Source organism: Podarcis gaigeae (assembly GCF_964106915.1).
Source record: "Podarcis gaigeae genome assembly, chromosome: 9".
NCBI classification, from domain to species: domain Eukaryota; kingdom Metazoa; phylum Chordata; class Lepidosauria; order Squamata; family Lacertidae; genus Podarcis; species Podarcis gaigeae.
The window spans coordinates 20,630,950-20,648,804 of record NC_139685.1 but is presented as its reverse complement, the minus strand read 5'-3'; the positions used below and the strand labels follow the sequence as shown (position 1 = coordinate 20,648,804).

The following is a 17,855-nucleotide window of genomic DNA, read 5'->3' as shown; positions in this document are numbered from 1 at the left end:
TACCATTAGCGTGTATGACACCTAACAGTGGGCAATAGGATACATCTCTGCCTCAACAAGTTTATAGTCTAAATTATTACTGGGAAAATTAAAAGGAGAGGAATCAGTAAATATAAAAGGAATACACAGTTTCAGTTAACTAGTTTATGCTACCGTTGTCTCTACACACACACAATATTAACACAATCCGATATCCAAAATGGCAATATCCAAAACCAGCAGAGAAACATTTCAGCCTTTGAGATAGGTACTTTAAACGAAGACTGCAACATGAAACCACAAATTACTGTTGCTCAAGAGTTTCAGTGCTATCACTTTTGGACTGAAGGGCGTCTTGCGTTACATCTGCTAACTGGCCTACTTAAAGTCGGTTATCAACTGACAACAGGTTTTTGTGAATGGCCACAGTTAATAGTATAATCATCACCTAATGCACTTTCTGTATTTCACTTCATTCTGACCTGATCACAATTTGCCTCCACCATGTGATCATATTCTCATAACTTCATGCTTCTGATTAGTCTGTACCATAATGAATACCACAATAATACCCACCACAATAAATTAATATTGCTATTCCTCTGGAAATCCTACATGTTAAAAGACTAAAGGTGCATACAGATGCAACTCACAGAAATTTGCTGACTTTTTTTTTTTTACTGACCTTTGTGCCTTTAAGAACAGTTGGAACTTAGGTGGTAACACTTATCTCTTGGGTTGTGAAAAGTCAAGGCTCCCTCTCCTCAATCTGTTTACAATCCTGTTTAGTTAGAATGGATTCATTGCTTCCAACACAAATTAACCACCTGTTTGTACTTAGAACAAACTAAGGATGCTCAGGGATCATGGCTCCTTTTCACTTTCTGAAGGCAGACTTAAGACAGCATTGATACTAATCCCTGCTGGTGGCAGAGAGGCTTAAAGTGGTGTTTGCTTACTGGATTACTAACACACATGGAAAGCCTCTATTGACAGTGTAACTCTGTATACACAACAGTATATTTTTATTAAGTTAAATTGAGTTTACTCCCTTGGTAAAGGGTTCAGGATTCCAGCAGCCTCAGCAGTCCTTCCCACACTGATGATATTTACACATGGAACAAACCTGTCTCTGTGTGTTTAGTAATAAGGTAAAGGGACCCCTGACCATTAGGTCCACTTGTGGCCGACTCTGGGGTTGCAGCACTCATCTCGCTTTATTGGCCGAGGGAGCCAGTGTACAGCTTCCAGGTCATGTGGCCAGCATGTCTAAGCCGCTTCTGGCAAACCAGAGCAGTGCATGGAAACGCCGTTTACCTTCCCACCGGAGTGGTACCTATTTATCTACTTGCACTTTGATGTGCTTTCAAACTGCTAGGTTGGCAGGAGCAGGGACTGAGCAACAGGAGCTCACCCTGTCGCAGGGATTCGAACCGCCGACCTTCTGATTGGCAAGTCCTAGGCTCTGTGGTTTAACCCACAGCGCCACCTGCGTCCCATACGGAGAAATACTCAGGGCTTTTTTTTTTTAGGTGGGTGCCACTGCCATTCTAAGAGACCGAGGGAGGTGTTCATGGTGACCTCCGGCACTTCTTTCCCCAGAAAAATAGCAGAATACGAATGGTATGGTTGTGGTGTGGGTGCATCTTCTCAATTGCCTCTTGAGCTAGAACATTAAGAGAAAGTAATTCAGATTAATAAACAAGAATAGTATTATTTATTAAATCTGTATACTGCCCTTCGGCCAATGATCGCGGGGGCCGTTCACAACAGAAAGACACAAAATGAGAATACAAAGTACATAATTAAACCAAAACGAACCAATAACCGCCCCCCTGCCCCAAACACATATGAGTGTGTTAATCAGCCTGGTTGAAGAGAAAGGTTTATCCTCCATGACTCTGGAGAAACTGGTTTTGGGTAGAGGCTCGGATGCCTCAGCCTTGAAGAAGTGGGTAATGGAAATGAGGCGAGGCTCATATCACTTATGCAAGGAGTTTCGCCATACCAAGAACGCGGGCTAGCGCAGAGTTCCCTCGCCGGCCAACTCGCCATTGTTGCGTCACAATGGACCGGCGAGGAGGAGGATGGGGATGTGGAAGAAGCGAGAGGCGCTTGGGAGGTCGGCGCGCTCTGCCCTACACTCCCGCCCTGGGGCTGCGATTGGCCGGCGAGGGAGAGGCGGCGAGAAAGTGCTCCTTCTTCCAAGCGGAAAGGGGGCGGGCTCGCCTTGGAAGCGGCGAGAGCTTTTTGCGTTTGGCACGGTAGCGAGAGCCGTGCGTAAGGGGACGCGATTCTGGCGCAGCGCGCCTTTGGAGAAAGTGCCATGGGGGAGAAAGCGGCGTCCCTCCGGACCGCGTGCCGCGAAGGTCAGTAGCTGTCGCGCGGGGTACCCCTCCCCCCGAAATCGCATCCCATCCCACATCCCCTTGTTGATGCCTGATTTCCACATCGAGAGGTGGAAGGGTGGGGGGGGGATGAACACCTGAGGATATTCTGCTCCAGCCAGGGGAAGTTCTTTCTTTTTGTTTAGAAGCCCTAAATCTGCGAGTTGCTCGAGGTTTTGGAGGCAGCATGGTCTCTGCCAGGAGTGCCAACTTGGGTGCCCGAGGCCGTGAGGGCCATGCACCGAAATTTGTGGGTGCCTTACACTTTCATGGGGAATTTTTGGGTGTTCAGGGCCTCAGGGAGTTGGCACTAATAATAATAATAATTAATAATACTAATTTTATTATTTGTACCCCGCCCATCTGGCTGGGTTTCCCCAGCCACTCTGGGCAGCTTCCAACGAAGATTAAAAATACATTAAAATATGACACATTAAAGACTTCCCTGAACAGGGCTGCCTTCAGATGCCTAAGATATCAGATTAAAACGGCAGAGTGGAAGGAAAGGAGGACCTTTTTCTGCCTCCCCATTTCCAGCTACTCTCTGAAGACTGGAGAAGAGACCCTCTTAAGACTATTGGGGGGGGGGGTTGGCAGAGAAAGGACTAGCCCATGTGAAAAATGAGCATAAGATTTTAGCTGCAGTTCATTCATTTTCAGCCTTGTATTCTTGTTATTTAAACAAATGTGCCTAGACATTCCATTGTGGCGCCCATAACCTAGGTTTAAGGTGCCATTTAGCTCCTAGCTTTCATATCTCAGTTTCTAACACTGCTCTGCTGGGAGCAGAAATGCAACAGGTTAAACTAACCTCTGGTGTGTGGTGCAGTGGTGGGAAAGCTGTCCCTGTTGATTTGCTGTCTCTATAAAAAGGGTCGTGGGCAGCATTATAGATTATTTGTTGTAATTACACAGTACACCACTCTTTATAATTTTTGTGGGGGGGGGGGGAAATCAAAGAGCAGCTTGCAAGTAATAATATGAAACGCATGAGCCCTACCACTAATAAAGCAATACCCTTAAAATTTGAAGAAAGCACCTCTGTTTCAACTGCAGTGAAATAATGCATGCCAAAGATTGTATGGATAGCCATATTTCAGCTGTATTATATTGTTTTGTGCCACACCAGTCTCTGAGCAGTGTGAGATTTCAGGGTTTCTGGCCACATACCTAGGCAGAGGCAATTTAGGGGAGTGCGACCAGTTCGGCTGCACAGCTATTTAGAATGAAGCATGAGAGCAGTGGGGTGCCCAGTTTTGGCAGTGCGCCACTGAAATTGGAGACCCCCAAGGTCCTCCACTGATTCGGGGTTCGTGTTTCCTTAGGAATGAGGCAGCAGAGACTGCAGTGTCTTTATGATAGATGGTTTATTTACACTTATGGTAGAAAGGCCCTGCAAGAGTAGGGCTTGAATAAAAATGTAGTTCCATGAGTGTGGGATCACAGTAAAAAGGATGAAATAGGATAATGAGAGGACAGAAGTGGTTTTGCTCAATACACTGTACAGTCAAACCTCAGTTTTTGAACATCTCTGCTGCCGAACCAGGGCCGGATTTAGGTTTTGATGAGGCCCTAAGCTACTGAAGGTAATGGGGCCCTTTATATGTCCAGCTGTCCTATGTCAACAACACATTGTCACTTTTTTGTGTTGAATATATGCTATATGGTAATTTATGGACCTAATAGGTATCTAAAGCCATTTGCACATAACAGAATATGTTTGTATCAAATTAATTGTTGAACTGAAATATATGCAGAATTACATGCAGAATTCAGGCACCCTATATATAGAAATGAGCAAACCAGCGATATTTTAGGGAGCAGGCTAGCAGGCGGGGCCCATTACTTACATCACAGGAGCCTACACAACATAAAACACTGTTGCTGTATGTAGGTTTTATTTTATTTGTTTTTTATCTTATATTTTGGAAATGTACATCCAGGTTTTATTCCTTTAAAATTTTGGGGGCCCCCCAAGAGAGTGGGGCCCTAAGCTATAGCTTGTTTAACTTATACGTAAATCTGGCACTGTGCCAAACTTTTCAGAAGCCGAAAACTGAAAACCAAGAACTGAATGCTTCCGTTTTCGAACATGCCTTGGAAGTTGAACAGACTTCCGGAACATATTACGTTTGAAAACCAAGGTTCTTCTGTACAGAGGTACCTCGGGATGCGAACGGGATCCGTTCCGGAGCCCTGTTCACATCCTGAATAGAATGTAAGACGCGACAGTGCCTCTGCGTGTGCGTGGGTTGCGTTTTGCCACTTCCGCGCATGTGCATGACGTCATTTTGAGCGTCTGTGCATGTGTGAGCAGCGAAACCTGGAAGTAACGCACTCCGTTACTTTCGGGTTGCCACGGAGCACAACCTGAAGCACATTCAACCCGAGGTATGACTGTACAAGAAACTACATAGGGTGATGTTTGTCACAGGGTGGGGAAATGGTATAATATGATGTAATTTATTACCAGGTGAAAAGGTACTGCCCTTTGATATTTATATCAGCAATATAATGGATGTAGTTCACGTGCTAACTTTCAGAATTGCATGATTACCTAGTGAAAGGTTTGCCACTTATTAAATTACCTTTTATTCTTACCTCGTCAGGGAGGCATCCATTGAAAGCATGATAGCAGGTCACATGATGGGTGTTGTCAATTGAACTGAACACATGAACATCTCTATAAAGCACTGGCAGAACCACTTTGGAGCTAATGGCTTCTTCCACTGTGGGGCACAGCGCTCAAGTGATGTGAAAACGATGTGTGATTTCTGATCTGAGACTTTTAAGCAGAGGTTGGATAGTCATGGGTCATGGATGTTTTAGTTGAGATTTCTGCATTGCAGGGGGTTGGACTCTGTGACCCTTGCCGACTCTACAATTCTGTGATTCTGTAACTGCAGTTGTTCCACAAAAAAGCTCATGTGACTATGTTATAAGCCCTCGATTTAAAGCCGCACAGAACGTATATTTGAAGCGGTGTTGCTGTGTTGATTCTAGCAAATGAGAGCCGTGCGTTTCATAGGAAGTGAGTTGGCAAATGTCTGGCACCGAAAGCAAGATAAGTCTCATTGAAATGAAAATCTGATCTGACTCAATCTGACTGGGCACGCACGCACAGTTATTTTGTGTTGAAACTGAGAGTAGTCATCAAAGCAATTTAAGCAATGTGGCCCTTCTGTCAGTGAAACTGCATTTGAAATATGTAAACACTGCGAGTCATTGTTCACTGCAGTCTGCCCATTAACCTCTAAGGTTCTAGGTGGCAGGTAGTTCAACTTGCAGGCTGCTTTGAATGGAACTTGGCAGGCTGCAAATTTTGGCGGGAATGTGAGATGGAGGTGCTCATGAGGAAAATCTTTCTTTATCTGCCCTTCTAGTTTTGAGCGGATAATTGCACATTACAGTACTTTATTTGAAGTATTTATTTCTATTAAGAAGGGAAGGAGTACATCGACCCTTGCTAACTTTGTCTGCTATTTACCCTTTCTGAGGAAAATCTGATGTTAAAGCTAACATGCTGCCAGTGATATCTGAACAGGCCATGTATAATATTAAGCCCCCTTTTGAAAGCACCAAAACACTGCTGTTGTTTTACCGGGTATCATTTTCTTTTTTCACACAACAATTGAAGTCTGCTATTGTGATGAGTGAAATTTGGATTTTATATCAAATTTTAGTGTAGAGGAAGAAAATGGTTATTTATGCTGTCCTTGGTTTCTGTCACACATGTACACAGTAAATTAGACTTACGTTGAATTCCTAGCTGAAATATCTGCTCAAATAAAAACCTTGTCATACCACTTCCAGAAGATGAATTCAGTGTGCTTTGTGACTTCAATAGCATTTTAATATTAAAACTTCTGTATTCTTCACAAGACAAGATATTCAAGGATTCAAATCTATAGCAATAATATAAAAGCTTAACTTATTTAATTACAGTATTTGTGAGAAAAGAGAAGTAACCAAAGACATAACAAAGACATTTAAACAAAAACAACACACAAAAATTAAGCTGCTACCCAGCTGATCTCCACTTAATACTTTCCGTTTATGTATTCATTTCAGAAGACTATTGAGAGACCACTGGTCTAATAGGATTTTTCTACTGCCCCCAGCAACAACCAATATTCCTCTCTCTGTCTCTTTCTGTGTGTGTTACTCCAGACTACAGTTCCTTTTTTTTAAGATGCAATCTTTTGCCCTGCAGATACAAGTAAATGTGTATTTGACTTCTGAATGGTAAATAACTTTACCTCAGAAATGATGAATAAATAGCACTTTATACCTTGGGCATTGAGGGGACCTGTGCATGTGATGAAGCAATCTTGCTTCAGAAATGAGATCTATTCAAAGGAATACCATGTGGAGAAAGATTGCTGAGGAGGCTTCTTGTGGCGACATTAGTATGTATTTAGTATTTGAGTGCCTTTGTCCATCTACCGTTGCTCCTTGACTCATGCTGTTCACCTCCTAGCAGCTGAGAGAAGGAAGAAACTGGATTCTGGACTCCTCTTTAAAGAGGAGCAATAACTTCATTATTTAACTTTTTTTGACAACTATTAATGCAGAGCCTGCTTCTCCTCTTTTAAGGGGACCTCTCTCTCCACAACCAAGAATATGCACTGTAAGTTGTGGTGGTATTTCCTCTCCACCCTCCGCCAATGTGTTTTTCATCCCTTCGTTGTGCCAAGAATTGCATCGCTAGCTTAAAAAATATATATAATAATTTTTTTAAAAAATTGCATCGCTAGACGTAGGTAGCATTTGAAAAATTGGAACGAGCAGCACTGTGGTCTACAATCTCCTCTAGCTGTTAAACCACCACCCGGACATTGTGCTGTTGCCCGTCTGTCACCAAAACCATTTGCTTAAAAAAAAGGGAATCTGGTTTACGCTCAAGTCCTTGCTGAAATGAAGGGACCATCTGTTTCCCGCTGCCTCCCATTCCCCACCCCACCCCCGGTACGGCAGGGGATCATGATGAAAACTTCATGAATGAATGACTTTCTTCCGGGGAATGTATATTCATGAAGGGCCCACCCACCCGGTGCCAATTAACTTTTCCCCTCCAGACTAAGTAAAGCCCATATTGTTGTCGTTTAGTCATGTCCGACTCTTCGTGACCCCATGGACCAGAGCACACCAGGCACTCCTGTTTTCCACTGCTGCCCGCAGTTTGATCAAACTCATGTTGGTAGCTTCGTGAACACTGTCCAACCATCTCGTCCTCTGTTGTCCCCTTCTCCTTGTGCCCTCCATCTTTCCTAACATCAGGGTCTTTTCCAGGGAGTCTTCTCTTCTCATGAGGGGGCCAAAGTATTGGAGCCTCAGCTTCAGGATCTGTCCTTCCAGTGAGCACTCAGGCCTGATTTCCTTAAGAATGGATCGGTAATCTTCTTGCAGTCCATGGGATTCTCAAGAGTCTCCTCCAGCACCATAGTTAAAAGCATCAATTCTTTGGCAATCAGCCTTCTTTATGGTCCAGCTCTCACTTCCATACATCACTACTGGGGAAACCATAGTTTAACTATATGGACCCATATTAGTTTGCATGAAATTCAACTAATGCGAGATTTGGCAACCGGTGTCTGATGCAATGCTCTTCTGAAAGTAACCTAGGACTCTGCTGATTATTTAGCTCCCTGTTTAGTCTTACGCATCTCTTGGGGTGCCTGCCTCTCTGGGACAGCCCTCTAAAAAGTCTCCCCACACTAGTCAGACACAAATTCTGCCTTCAGCTAGTTTCCTCCGCACGCCTCCCCCTCCCAGCTGCCTGTCAACGTCACTCTGCTGCATGCTAGAGACCCTGGGAACCGGTTGCCAGTCAGAGTACTTGACACAGGGTGAGATGGATGAGTGGTCCAAATCGGTTTGAGGCCCTCTTTTATATTCCTGTGCATTCTAAAGAAGACTCTTAGAAGTAAAATATTCTCTTTCGGTGAGGAGTAAGCTGTTAGGAAAATATGTTCATATTGATTATTTTATTTATTAGTGTATTTTATCTACCATCCATAATATTTATCCCAGGGCTGTTTAAATATCTCCCCAGTGTTAATTCCAGGGATGGTATTACTGGGTCAGGTTTTTATTTTTTGTGAGAAACTACATGCATACTGTTGTTTTTGTTTATAGAAATACATAGGTTGAGCAGATGCAGACTAGCAATTGTCAATTCAATGCTATCTGTATCAGTGCATCACTGTGGTATTCTAGAAGCTGCTTCTGAAAACTAGGAATCTCTCATCAATCTTTCCCCTCGTCTTCAAATTTAGAACTGTTTTACGTTGTTGTCAAGCCAAATTCAAAATTGGGAAAAATTTCCTTGTTTTGTTCCATTGCTCCAAGTGGGATATAAAGACAAATTCCAGAGGCTTGACGTAGTTATGGCCTTCTTATGCATTGTTAAGTATCACATTATTCTTTGCTTTCATTTTTAATGGATATTTTCAGTGATTATTAATTGCTTCCTGCCTTGGAAGCGGCAGTATTAGAATCTGGGCTTCTCAATGTAGTAATAAGCTCTACAAAAACCTGGAACGGGGGCAAGAGTTTTCATTTGTTACAGATGTGCATAGTTGCTTTTAGTCTTTTGTGTGTGTGGTTTTGATGTGCTTCAGTCATATATATAATTTTCTTCTTTTCCCAGGTGACGTGTTTCCTCTGGTCTGCCCCAACTCTCATCATGCCTGGTGTCAAATCCTCAATGTGTCAAAGCTAGAAGCTTCTTTCTTTGCCTATTCCGGCAGATATTCCAACGAAACCGAGCTGAGTGTTTCGGTGCCCACAGGAAGCAAATACAGCTTGTACGTAGGTGTCGCCTTGGCTATAGGCTCAAGTATCTTTGTTGGTTCCAGCTTTATATTGAAAAAGAAGGGCCTCTTACAGTTGGCTGAAAAGGGGTTCACTAGAGCAGGTAAGAAATACTTATTCTTTTATACAGGGCTTTTTAAAAAACTAATTCGCCAGACCTCAGTTCTAGCACCTCTCAGGTGGGTGCCATTGCTGTTATCAGAACAAGGGAGGCGTTTGTGGTGAGTTCTCGCACCTCTTTTTCCAGAAAAAAAATAGCACTGCACTTTATAACATTAAAAGTTGTAACCAGCCTCTACTTAAATGTTCAAAAGCTCAAGTCCAAAAGCACGGCTTGTATTTCTGAAATGTGTATTTGAAACTGTCATAATATAATTATAATTATAATAATTTAATATTTATACCCTGCCATCTGGGCGGCTTCCAACAAAAGATTAAAAATACATTAAAACATCAGTCATTAAAAACTTCCCTAAACAGAGCTGCCTTCAGATGTCTTCTAAACATCAGATAGTCGTTAATTTCTTTGACATCTGATGGGAGGGTGTTCCACAGGGCAGGCGCCACTACCTAGAAGGCCCTCTGCCTGATTCCCTGTAACCTCACTTCTCGCAGTGGGAGAACCACCAGAAGGCCCTCGGTGCTGGACCTCAGTGTCCGGGCTGAACGATGTGGGTGGAGACACTCCTTCAGATATACTGGGCCGAGGCCGTTTATGGCTTTAAAGGTCAGCACCAACACTTTGAATTGTGCTCGGAAACATACTGGGAGCCAATGTCGGTCTTTCAAGACCGGTGTTATGTGGTCTCGGTGGCCGCTCCCAGTCACCAGTCTAGCTGCCACATTCTGGATTAGTTGTAGTTTCCAGGTCACCTTCAAAGGTAGCCCCGTGTAGAGCGCATTGCAGTAGTCCAAATAGTCATAGTTGGAGTGCTGTGAAGAGTAGATAACAACTTCTGTGTTATGAATTTGTGAGTAGTTTGTTTTGGGAGCTTGCAATATTGACTAAATAAGTTATTGACGCAGCATGAAATTAATACAAAATGTAAATCTTTGTTACTGTTATTATTACTACTTTTCAATGTTGGCACACAGTAGAATGACTATACATTAAAATAACTTCCCTAGACTTTGGATTGTTTTACCATCCAGCTTTTCTCTTTGGCATTGCCAGGTAGAGTAATGGAGTAAAAAACTGCTTAGAGCAAGCATAGGCAAACTCGGCCCTCCAGATGTTTTGGGACTACAACTCCCATCATCCCTGACCACTGGTCCTGTTAGCTAGGGATGATGGGAGTTGTAGTCCCAAAACATCTGGAGAGCTGAGTTTGCCTATGCCTGGCTTAGAGGTTTGCTTGGATAAGAGTGCACTTTTTAAAAATATGAAAACAAGCAAGAAGGTATACCTCAAATATTTTATTCACTGAAAATACTGCCTTTCTCTCTCTTTTAAGGACAGGGTGGGCACTCTTACCTGAAGGAATGGCTGTGGTGGGCAGGGCTGCTTTCAAGTGAGTATTAAAGAGCTTCTCTATTTGTTTTTAAAGTATACAGGCAGCTCCACACACTGTCAAATGGCAGTTTTTTCTTGTAGGAATGCACTGGTGTTTAAAGCTTATGTGCATATACTTGTTTGGAAACCATTACTGTGCACACACCATACATTTAAAGTTGTTTAAAAGCACACTTCCTGGAAGCTGTAGCTTAAAGACGCTGGGAATTGTAGCTCTGTGAGGGTTAAGCTATAGCTCCCAGGATTCCTTGCTGGAGTGGGGAACAAGGTGATGTGTTTTAAATATATGGTGTTTTCCTTAGCCCACAATTTTGCCAGATTTCCTAGATGGTGCAGCAGACACCCTCACTTAAGATGGGTGCTGGGTAAGATGATTAGAGAAATCTCTCCCGGTTGTTCCCACAGCAGAGGTCTTCCATAAATAACTCTGGCAGCATTCATATCTCCCAGCAGCAAGGTATTACAATTAGATGATGGGGAACCTGTGACCTCTTAATCCTCACCCCGAGGATCTAAGTAAGGATGAGGCACTCTTAGAACAGAGCAATAACTTCATTTGTTTAGAGTCAATGAGGTTATAGCTTAGGGGCTACTTTTGAAAGGCACAACACTTTTGTTTCCAACAAACGCTCTTTGCACATATATTTTAAGATCTTTCTCAACTTATTGATTGATTTAATTTATATACCACCCTACACCCGGAGGTCTCAGGGCTGTTCACATAAAAGATCACAATATATGAAATCAAAATAAAAACAATAACCCAATAATCCCCATACCAAAAAAGAGCCGCATTTTAAAAGGGTACAGGATGACGTTCGTGTCAACCAAAGGCCTGGTTAAAAAGGAACATTTTTTGCCTGGCACCTAAAGGTGTATAATAAAGGTGCCAGGCAAACTTCCCTGGGGAGTGCATTCCACAGATGGGGGCCACTGCAGAGAAGGCCCCGTTCTTGTGTTGCCACCCTCCGGTCCTCTCGAGGAGGAGGCACATGAAGAAGGGCCTCAGTAGATGATCTCAGGATCCGGGTAGGTTCATATGGAAAGAGGCGGTCCTTGAGGTATTGCCGTACTTCATGCTTCAAAGTTGTCACTGGACGTATAAATTCTTTCTAGGTTGGAACTGTTAGCACACATTTACAACAAGATTCTTGCAACTGTCGGGAAATCTCAATTGCCTTGCTAACAACAGTTTCTTTTGCAGTGGGAATAGGGGAAGCAGCAAACTTTGCCGCCTATGCTTTTGCACCAGCCACCTTGGTCACCCCTTTGGGTGCACTGAGTGTTCTCATAAGGTCAGTACAAATTTATTTTGCTCATAGCAACATCCAGTACACTCTATTAAGCACTCTGAAATCTTGTCATTTGCCAGCTCTTACACTCTTGTTTTATTGTGGATATTTCTACCACATCCTTCAGGCAAGTTCTTGGGGCGCCTTGCCCCAGAAGCAACAAAAATAAGAGCAGCCTCCCTGAACCTGAGCCGAAGCCTATTTAGGCAGTCTTTCGAAATAGAAAAGAGAATGGTTATAAGTGTACAGGTAACATACTAAAAGCAGCATGATGAAAATAATAAATTGTAACAATTGGAAAAAAAGGCTTTTGCCTAGCATAAAAATTACATTGGCAGGCGCCAGGCGACTCCAATGATTTAATTGGTCCACAGGTGTCCATCTGGGGAAGGCCTAAGTGGTGGCAGTGGTTTTACAGTCTGAATCTGATACAGCTGAGAGCAGCTTCCTTTTTACATTTCATACGTAAAATACACAATATTTCTTCTGAGAAGAACATATTGTCAACTGCTTAAAAATCAGCTGAAACAAATGGAAATAACCCCATGTTTTCTGCAGAACCAAGTGCCTTTCTTCGTAATATGATATTTTACCACATATCGCATTAAATTCCTCATTAAGCCCAGTGGCATCAAGCTTTTGATTTCACTAGGTGATTTTTGAAATTCTGTGCTTCGGAAACAGTGAGTCGATAAACAAATTATGGGTGCTAATCCAGATGAGACGACGACTTGCCTTTTAGGAGAGCTAGTGTACACCTGCACCTGTCCAACCCTTTCATATGAGAGCCGTGTGCTGTAGTGGTTAAGAGCGGTAAACTCGTAATCTGGTGAACCGGGTTCGCTTCCCGCTCCTCCACATGCAGCTGCTGGGTGACCTTGGGCCAGTCACACTTCTCTGAAGTCTCTCAGCCCCACTCACCTCACAGAGTGATTGTTGTGGGGGAGGAAGGGACAGGAGAATGTTAGCCGCTTTGAGACTCCTTAGGGTAGTGATAAAGCAGGATATCAAATCCAAACACACAAACTTCTGTGCTGTAGAACAGGTGCATGTGATGCCGGCATGAAAAGACACATCCTTTGTATAGCCTCCCCCCTTTCTTTAAACGGAAAGGAACATAGATTGAAGGGATTCATAAATATAAAGCAGAGCCCATTCTTATGGGTCAGGGAAAGTGGGGAAAAAGATAAGTCTTTATAAGACATCGGGTGCAGCTGATGGTTGCTAGCTCATATATGGCAGAGGGAATGGCATTCCAAGGAATCGGCAAGAGCAGGAAATGCCCAATTTCAGGTCACTGCCCTACAATATTCTTTAGGGTGTGGTGCCAACGATATGTACACGAACTAGCCTTATCTTACTTTGCAAATATGCATTGTATTTTCCTTTGTTCTGATTCATTGTGGTTGTTCTGAACTTCACTTTTTCGATTTGTCATATTTATAGTTTCGACCTTCTAGATATTGTTACTTGCTATATTTAAGGTGGTGTTCTTTTCGTTTAAATCCAAATAGCGCCATATTATCTTCCTATTTTTTGAATGAAGAGCTCAATATTCATGGGAAGCTGGGCTGCGTATTGAGCATTTTGGGGTCCACTGTGATGGTGATTCATGCACCTGAAGAGGAACAGGTTACATCATTGGATGAAATGGAGATAAAGCTAAAAGACCCAGGTATGTCATTCAGATGATTAGCTTGGGACAAGTAAATGCAATGCGTACCTTGTTGGAGTTTCTGCTTTACTGCAGAACCTGCTCATTCATAGGGTTGATGGATTGTGGGCTGTGCATATTGTACTCTATCTACAATGCAGAGACCCCCATTGCCATGTTACATCCAATATAGGATATTAGATGGGCCTGGATGCTAGACTGGCAACCCCACTAGGTGGATGCATCCTGTTTCCCCACTGCTCCCAGGCTCTTTGCAGTTGTGATCTGTGAATGTTCAGATCGGACACTGGTATCACTTGACGTTGTCCTTTCACCCTCTCTGCTGCTAGTACCAAACAATAAAAGCAGGGGAAAGTAAACGTTGGGTGGGACGCATATTCTCTTCTGCCATGCAGACAGGTGCAGGGGTGTGTAGCTTTGCAGAGATCAGGAAACTAATTTTGTTAGGCAGTCAAGCTTGACATTACTGTGTACTCTGCCTGTTTAATTGCTTGAGCAAACATCCTTGCACTTTGGCTCTGAAGGAATTGAGGGGTGGAGGCACACAATGGCTTTCTCTTGCTTGTGAGGCAATGTTAGACATGCGAAGCACCCTTATACCAAAGCAATTTGGCCCATTAAACCCTGTACTGTTTATTGTGGCTCCTCCAGAGTGCTTTCCCAGCCCTCATCATGCCTAAAGTTCTTTTGGACCCAGAATTTTTGGGTGCAAAGTGCATTCCTGGCTGCTGAGCTTTCTCTTAAACTTCCCTTGGCTGAGAAATCCATTGTGCATTTGCTGTTTGCTTAGAACAGCAGATAGGAACCTCCAGCCCTTGAGCCTGTGAGGCTACATCAGCCAGACCTACCTTTGACGTCATGTCACAGGTAAGGACATGGCTCTCTGCCAGAAGTGATGTTTGCTGCCACTGCCTGTCAGCTGATCGTTGACAGTTGCAAAGCTCTACGTCTTTGCCTGCGCAGGCAAACAAAAATGCTTCATCTGACTTCATGGTGATGATAGGTGGGTGACTGTCCCCACCTGACAAAATGGGCCATAAGGGTTGGGGAGCCAGAGCATCCAGTCTGCCGTAGAGTACTGGAATCCATTTGGAGCACAGGAAAATGGTAATCAGCTTTCTTCTTAGTGTTAGAATGCAGTGTGGAGCCCCTTTGCGAAAGGTGGCTTCTCCTGCAGCAATGACCCTGCGTGCAGAACTAAATTTAGGTTTTTGCAAAAGCAAGCAGAGTTCCATAGAGAATTGGAAGGTGAAATATATTCCCCTCTGATCTAGAGCCCGATGAGTGCATACAACTCCCACTGCAGGAGTGTTAAGTTTGCACACCTCTGTACACAAGAACCCTTTCCTTGGTCTGCAGAGGATAATGGAGAGGTTTTAAATGTATACATGGAACTACATTTCCACACCAAAGTGGGTGGAGCTATGCTGTCTTTAATTCATGATTTTCATGCTGGCTTGAATCCAGAGCTAAAATGAATCACTCATGGAAGAGGAGGAGGAGGAAGTGATAAAGGTCCATCAACATTGCTTTCCATGCTGTTTGAAAATGTTATGGAGCAGGTTTTTGAGAGCTGCTGGGGGAATAAGCAGAAATGGCCCTCCCAACCCCCTCACCATATTCTGTGAGTTCATGGGTATCTGGATCCAGCCCGCTGAAGTGACCTGATTGTGATTTTATTAATCGCTTCTTCACACACATTAATTATATTCCTTTCTCTTTCTCTCAAACAGTGTTTGTTGCATTTGCCACTATCGTAATTGTGATCTCGCTGGTCCTCATTTTTGGAGTTGCTCCAAGACTCGGCCAGAGCAATATACTGGTGTACATTTCTATTTGTTCAGTGATTGGTGTGTTCTCAGTCTCCTCTGTCAAGGGTCTGGGCATTGCTATTAAAGACATGCTTTATCAGAAGCCCGTCTTCCGACATCCATTGGTTTATATTTTGGCAGCTGTTTTGGTGGTGTCTATCAGTACTCAGATTAACTACCTCAATAAATCACTGGATGTGTTTCATACATCTCTAGTGACACCCATTTATTATGTGTGCTTCACAACCATGGTGGTGATCTGCTCTGTCATCCTCTTCAAGGAATGGAATAGCATGGAGCTTGGTGATATCATTGGGACCTTGAGTGGCTTCTTCACCATAATTATAGGCATCTTCTTTCTGCATGCTTTTAAAAACGTCAGCACCACCTGGAGCCAGTTGACGTCTTCTGTTAAAAAGGAGTCGATCTTGCCTCTCCATGGTTATGAGGCTCATCATACTTTATTGGAGAATATGGAGGCTCCAGCCTTGACATGTGATGAGGATAACACTCTGTTCAGTCGAGGAAATGAACAAAGGGGTGGCCACCACTAAGTCATCTTTGGAAAACCTATACCAAAGCACCTCTGAGGGTACTCGGAAGGACAGAAAGTGGTTGTGATGGTGTCCTCAATGATCAGAAAAGGAAATAATGATTTTGTGTGTGTGCACTTCCCAACTTTGGCAACATATGAACTTCAGTGACAAATGTGGTCTCTTGGTAAAGAGAACTGAATTGTATACATAACATATTTTCACAGGTAGCACTTTATGGTTTCATTGCATTGGGGGGAAATAGTGGTTTTCTTGGCCAAGTTGCTGCTGTGTGTAAAAATCATGACTTCCCCGAATGTTGTCACCTAAGCATAGTGGATGTTTATTATTCAGAGTTTTTCAGCAAATGTCCAAAAGGGGTGAAAAAAGTATCTAGTTTTCAAAATTCTTGCATGTTGATGAAAGAGGTCTCATATGCCAGTTAGCATAGCACTGAATGAACTCGTATAGAAGCATATTTTCACTTACTGACATCTTCAAAGCTTTAATTTGTTCGCACATGAAGGAGGCAGTAAGAGAGATGGGGAATCAATTACACATTACTGGAGAACAGACAAGATAACCTTTTTTAGTAGTTTCAGGAAAAACCTCAGGCTACATTCCTACTTGAGCACTAATTCCATTTTTTCATAATATGTATGATCATTTTCTACAAAGTGTGCCAACTAAAGGTGACTAAAGATAACGTAAGTTATCTGAAAACGAGTCCTTTACATGCAGAGTAGATGCCGTAGATTAAAATTTATTTATTTTTGTAAGGTATGGCATTTGTCCATGTTATATTTTTTTTTTATTACTTAAACCTTTTTTTAAAAAAATCAGAGGAAATACCTTATTCGTTCTCACTCTTATTTACCCAGTGTTAACCTCCTTTTTGAAATGAACAAACATTGTATTTTAAAATGTTTATCAGAGAAGCATACTTTTATGTGCAGGGAAGTCTTTAATGTCATTCAGGATTTTTTGTGTGTATACAAAAATTTTGACTTGATACATTTGAATAAAACTTATTTTTAAGATGTTAAAACTTTCTGATATAAAGATTTTAAGTTTGATACTGTGGTGTCCAAACAAGGGGGGGGGGGATTATATTGTTTCAATAAAATGTGTTTGTGCCCACTTCTTCTTTTTAATGAGAAAGAGAAGTGTTTTGGGGAATTTATGTTGATTCCTGTAGGAACTTCTAGCAATGGGATTGATGAGCAAAGAGGTGGGAGGTCTGGTTCCATATGACCTGGCATAGTTGTTTTTGAATGAAGCAAATAAACAGATATGGGAGTATTTTTCATACAACAATAAAGTAGCCTTTCCTTGTGTACGAAAACCTGAACTGAGAAAATTTGGAGAAGGCTTATCTTGGCAATTCTCTTTTTCGCGAGTTAACGTGGAGAATACCGTATTTTTTGCTCTATAAGACTCACTCCACCCACCAAAAAAAGTAAGGGGAAATGTGTGTGCGTCTTATGGAGCGAATGCAGGTTGCGCATGCAATCCCAGAAGCCAGAATAGCAAGAGGGATTGTTGCTTTCACTGCGCAGTGAAACCTCTTGCTGTTCTGGCTTCTGAGATTCAGAATATTTTTCCTCTCCAAAAACTAGGTGCGTCTTGTGGCCTGGTGCATCTTATAGAGCGAAAAATACGGTACATAAAAAACCACTTTGCTGCCGTGATATCACTCTTATGAAGAGAGCTTTTGCATGGTTTAGTGCTGAATCAGAAAACAGTAATTGGGTTTTGCGTGAACTGCCAATTGTTCTGATTTAGTGGGTTTTCCGGGGGGGGGGGCAGGGCAAAGGCAAAGCCTCCTGCGTCTGTGCCTAGAAAGCAT

At 42.8% G+C, this 17,855-nt stretch overlaps 2 protein-coding genes across 2 annotated transcripts in view; one reads left to right on the top strand and one right to left on the bottom strand.

Moving 5' to 3' along the window:
- Positions 1-1,062, bottom strand: part of NFXL1 (nuclear transcription factor, X-box binding like 1) — an 83,081-nt gene extending 82,019 nt beyond the window's left edge. The window contains exon 1 of the mRNA XM_083754894.1: positions 665-1,062. The gene's annotated coding sequence lies outside the window, so the exon portion shown is untranslated. The remainder of the gene's footprint in view (positions 1-664) is intronic.
- Positions 1,063-1,933: 871 nt separating this feature from the next.
- On the top strand, positions 1,934-17,422 carry NIPAL1 (NIPA like domain containing 1). The gene is made up of 6 exons (XM_083755041.1): positions 1,934-2,348; positions 9,019-9,285; positions 10,637-10,693; positions 11,900-11,990; positions 13,502-13,662; positions 15,396-17,422. The coding sequence occupies exons 1-6, from the start codon at positions 2,306-2,308 to the stop codon at positions 16,025-16,027; spliced, it is 1,251 nt and encodes a 416-aa protein (XP_083611167.1). The 5' UTR covers positions 1,934-2,305; the 3' UTR covers positions 16,028-17,422.
- Positions 17,423-17,855: the final 433 nt, after the last annotated feature.

What these genes read in the sequence shown, in the direction of transcription:
- NIPAL1 (XM_083755041.1), top strand. Translation starts at nt 2,306, where the DNA reads ATGGGGGAGAAAGCGGCGTCCCTCCGGACCGCGTGCCGCGAAG. An exon ending in AAAGGGGTTCACTAGAGCAG is followed by an intron (nt 9,286 to 10,636) that starts GTAAGAAATACT and finishes CTCTCTTTTAAG; the next exon opens with GACAGGGTGGGCACTCTTAC. An exon ending in GTGGGCAGGGCTGCTTTCAA is followed by an intron (nt 10,694 to 11,899) that starts GTGAGTATTAAA and finishes TTTCTTTTGCAG; the next exon opens with TGGGAATAGGGGAAGCAGCA.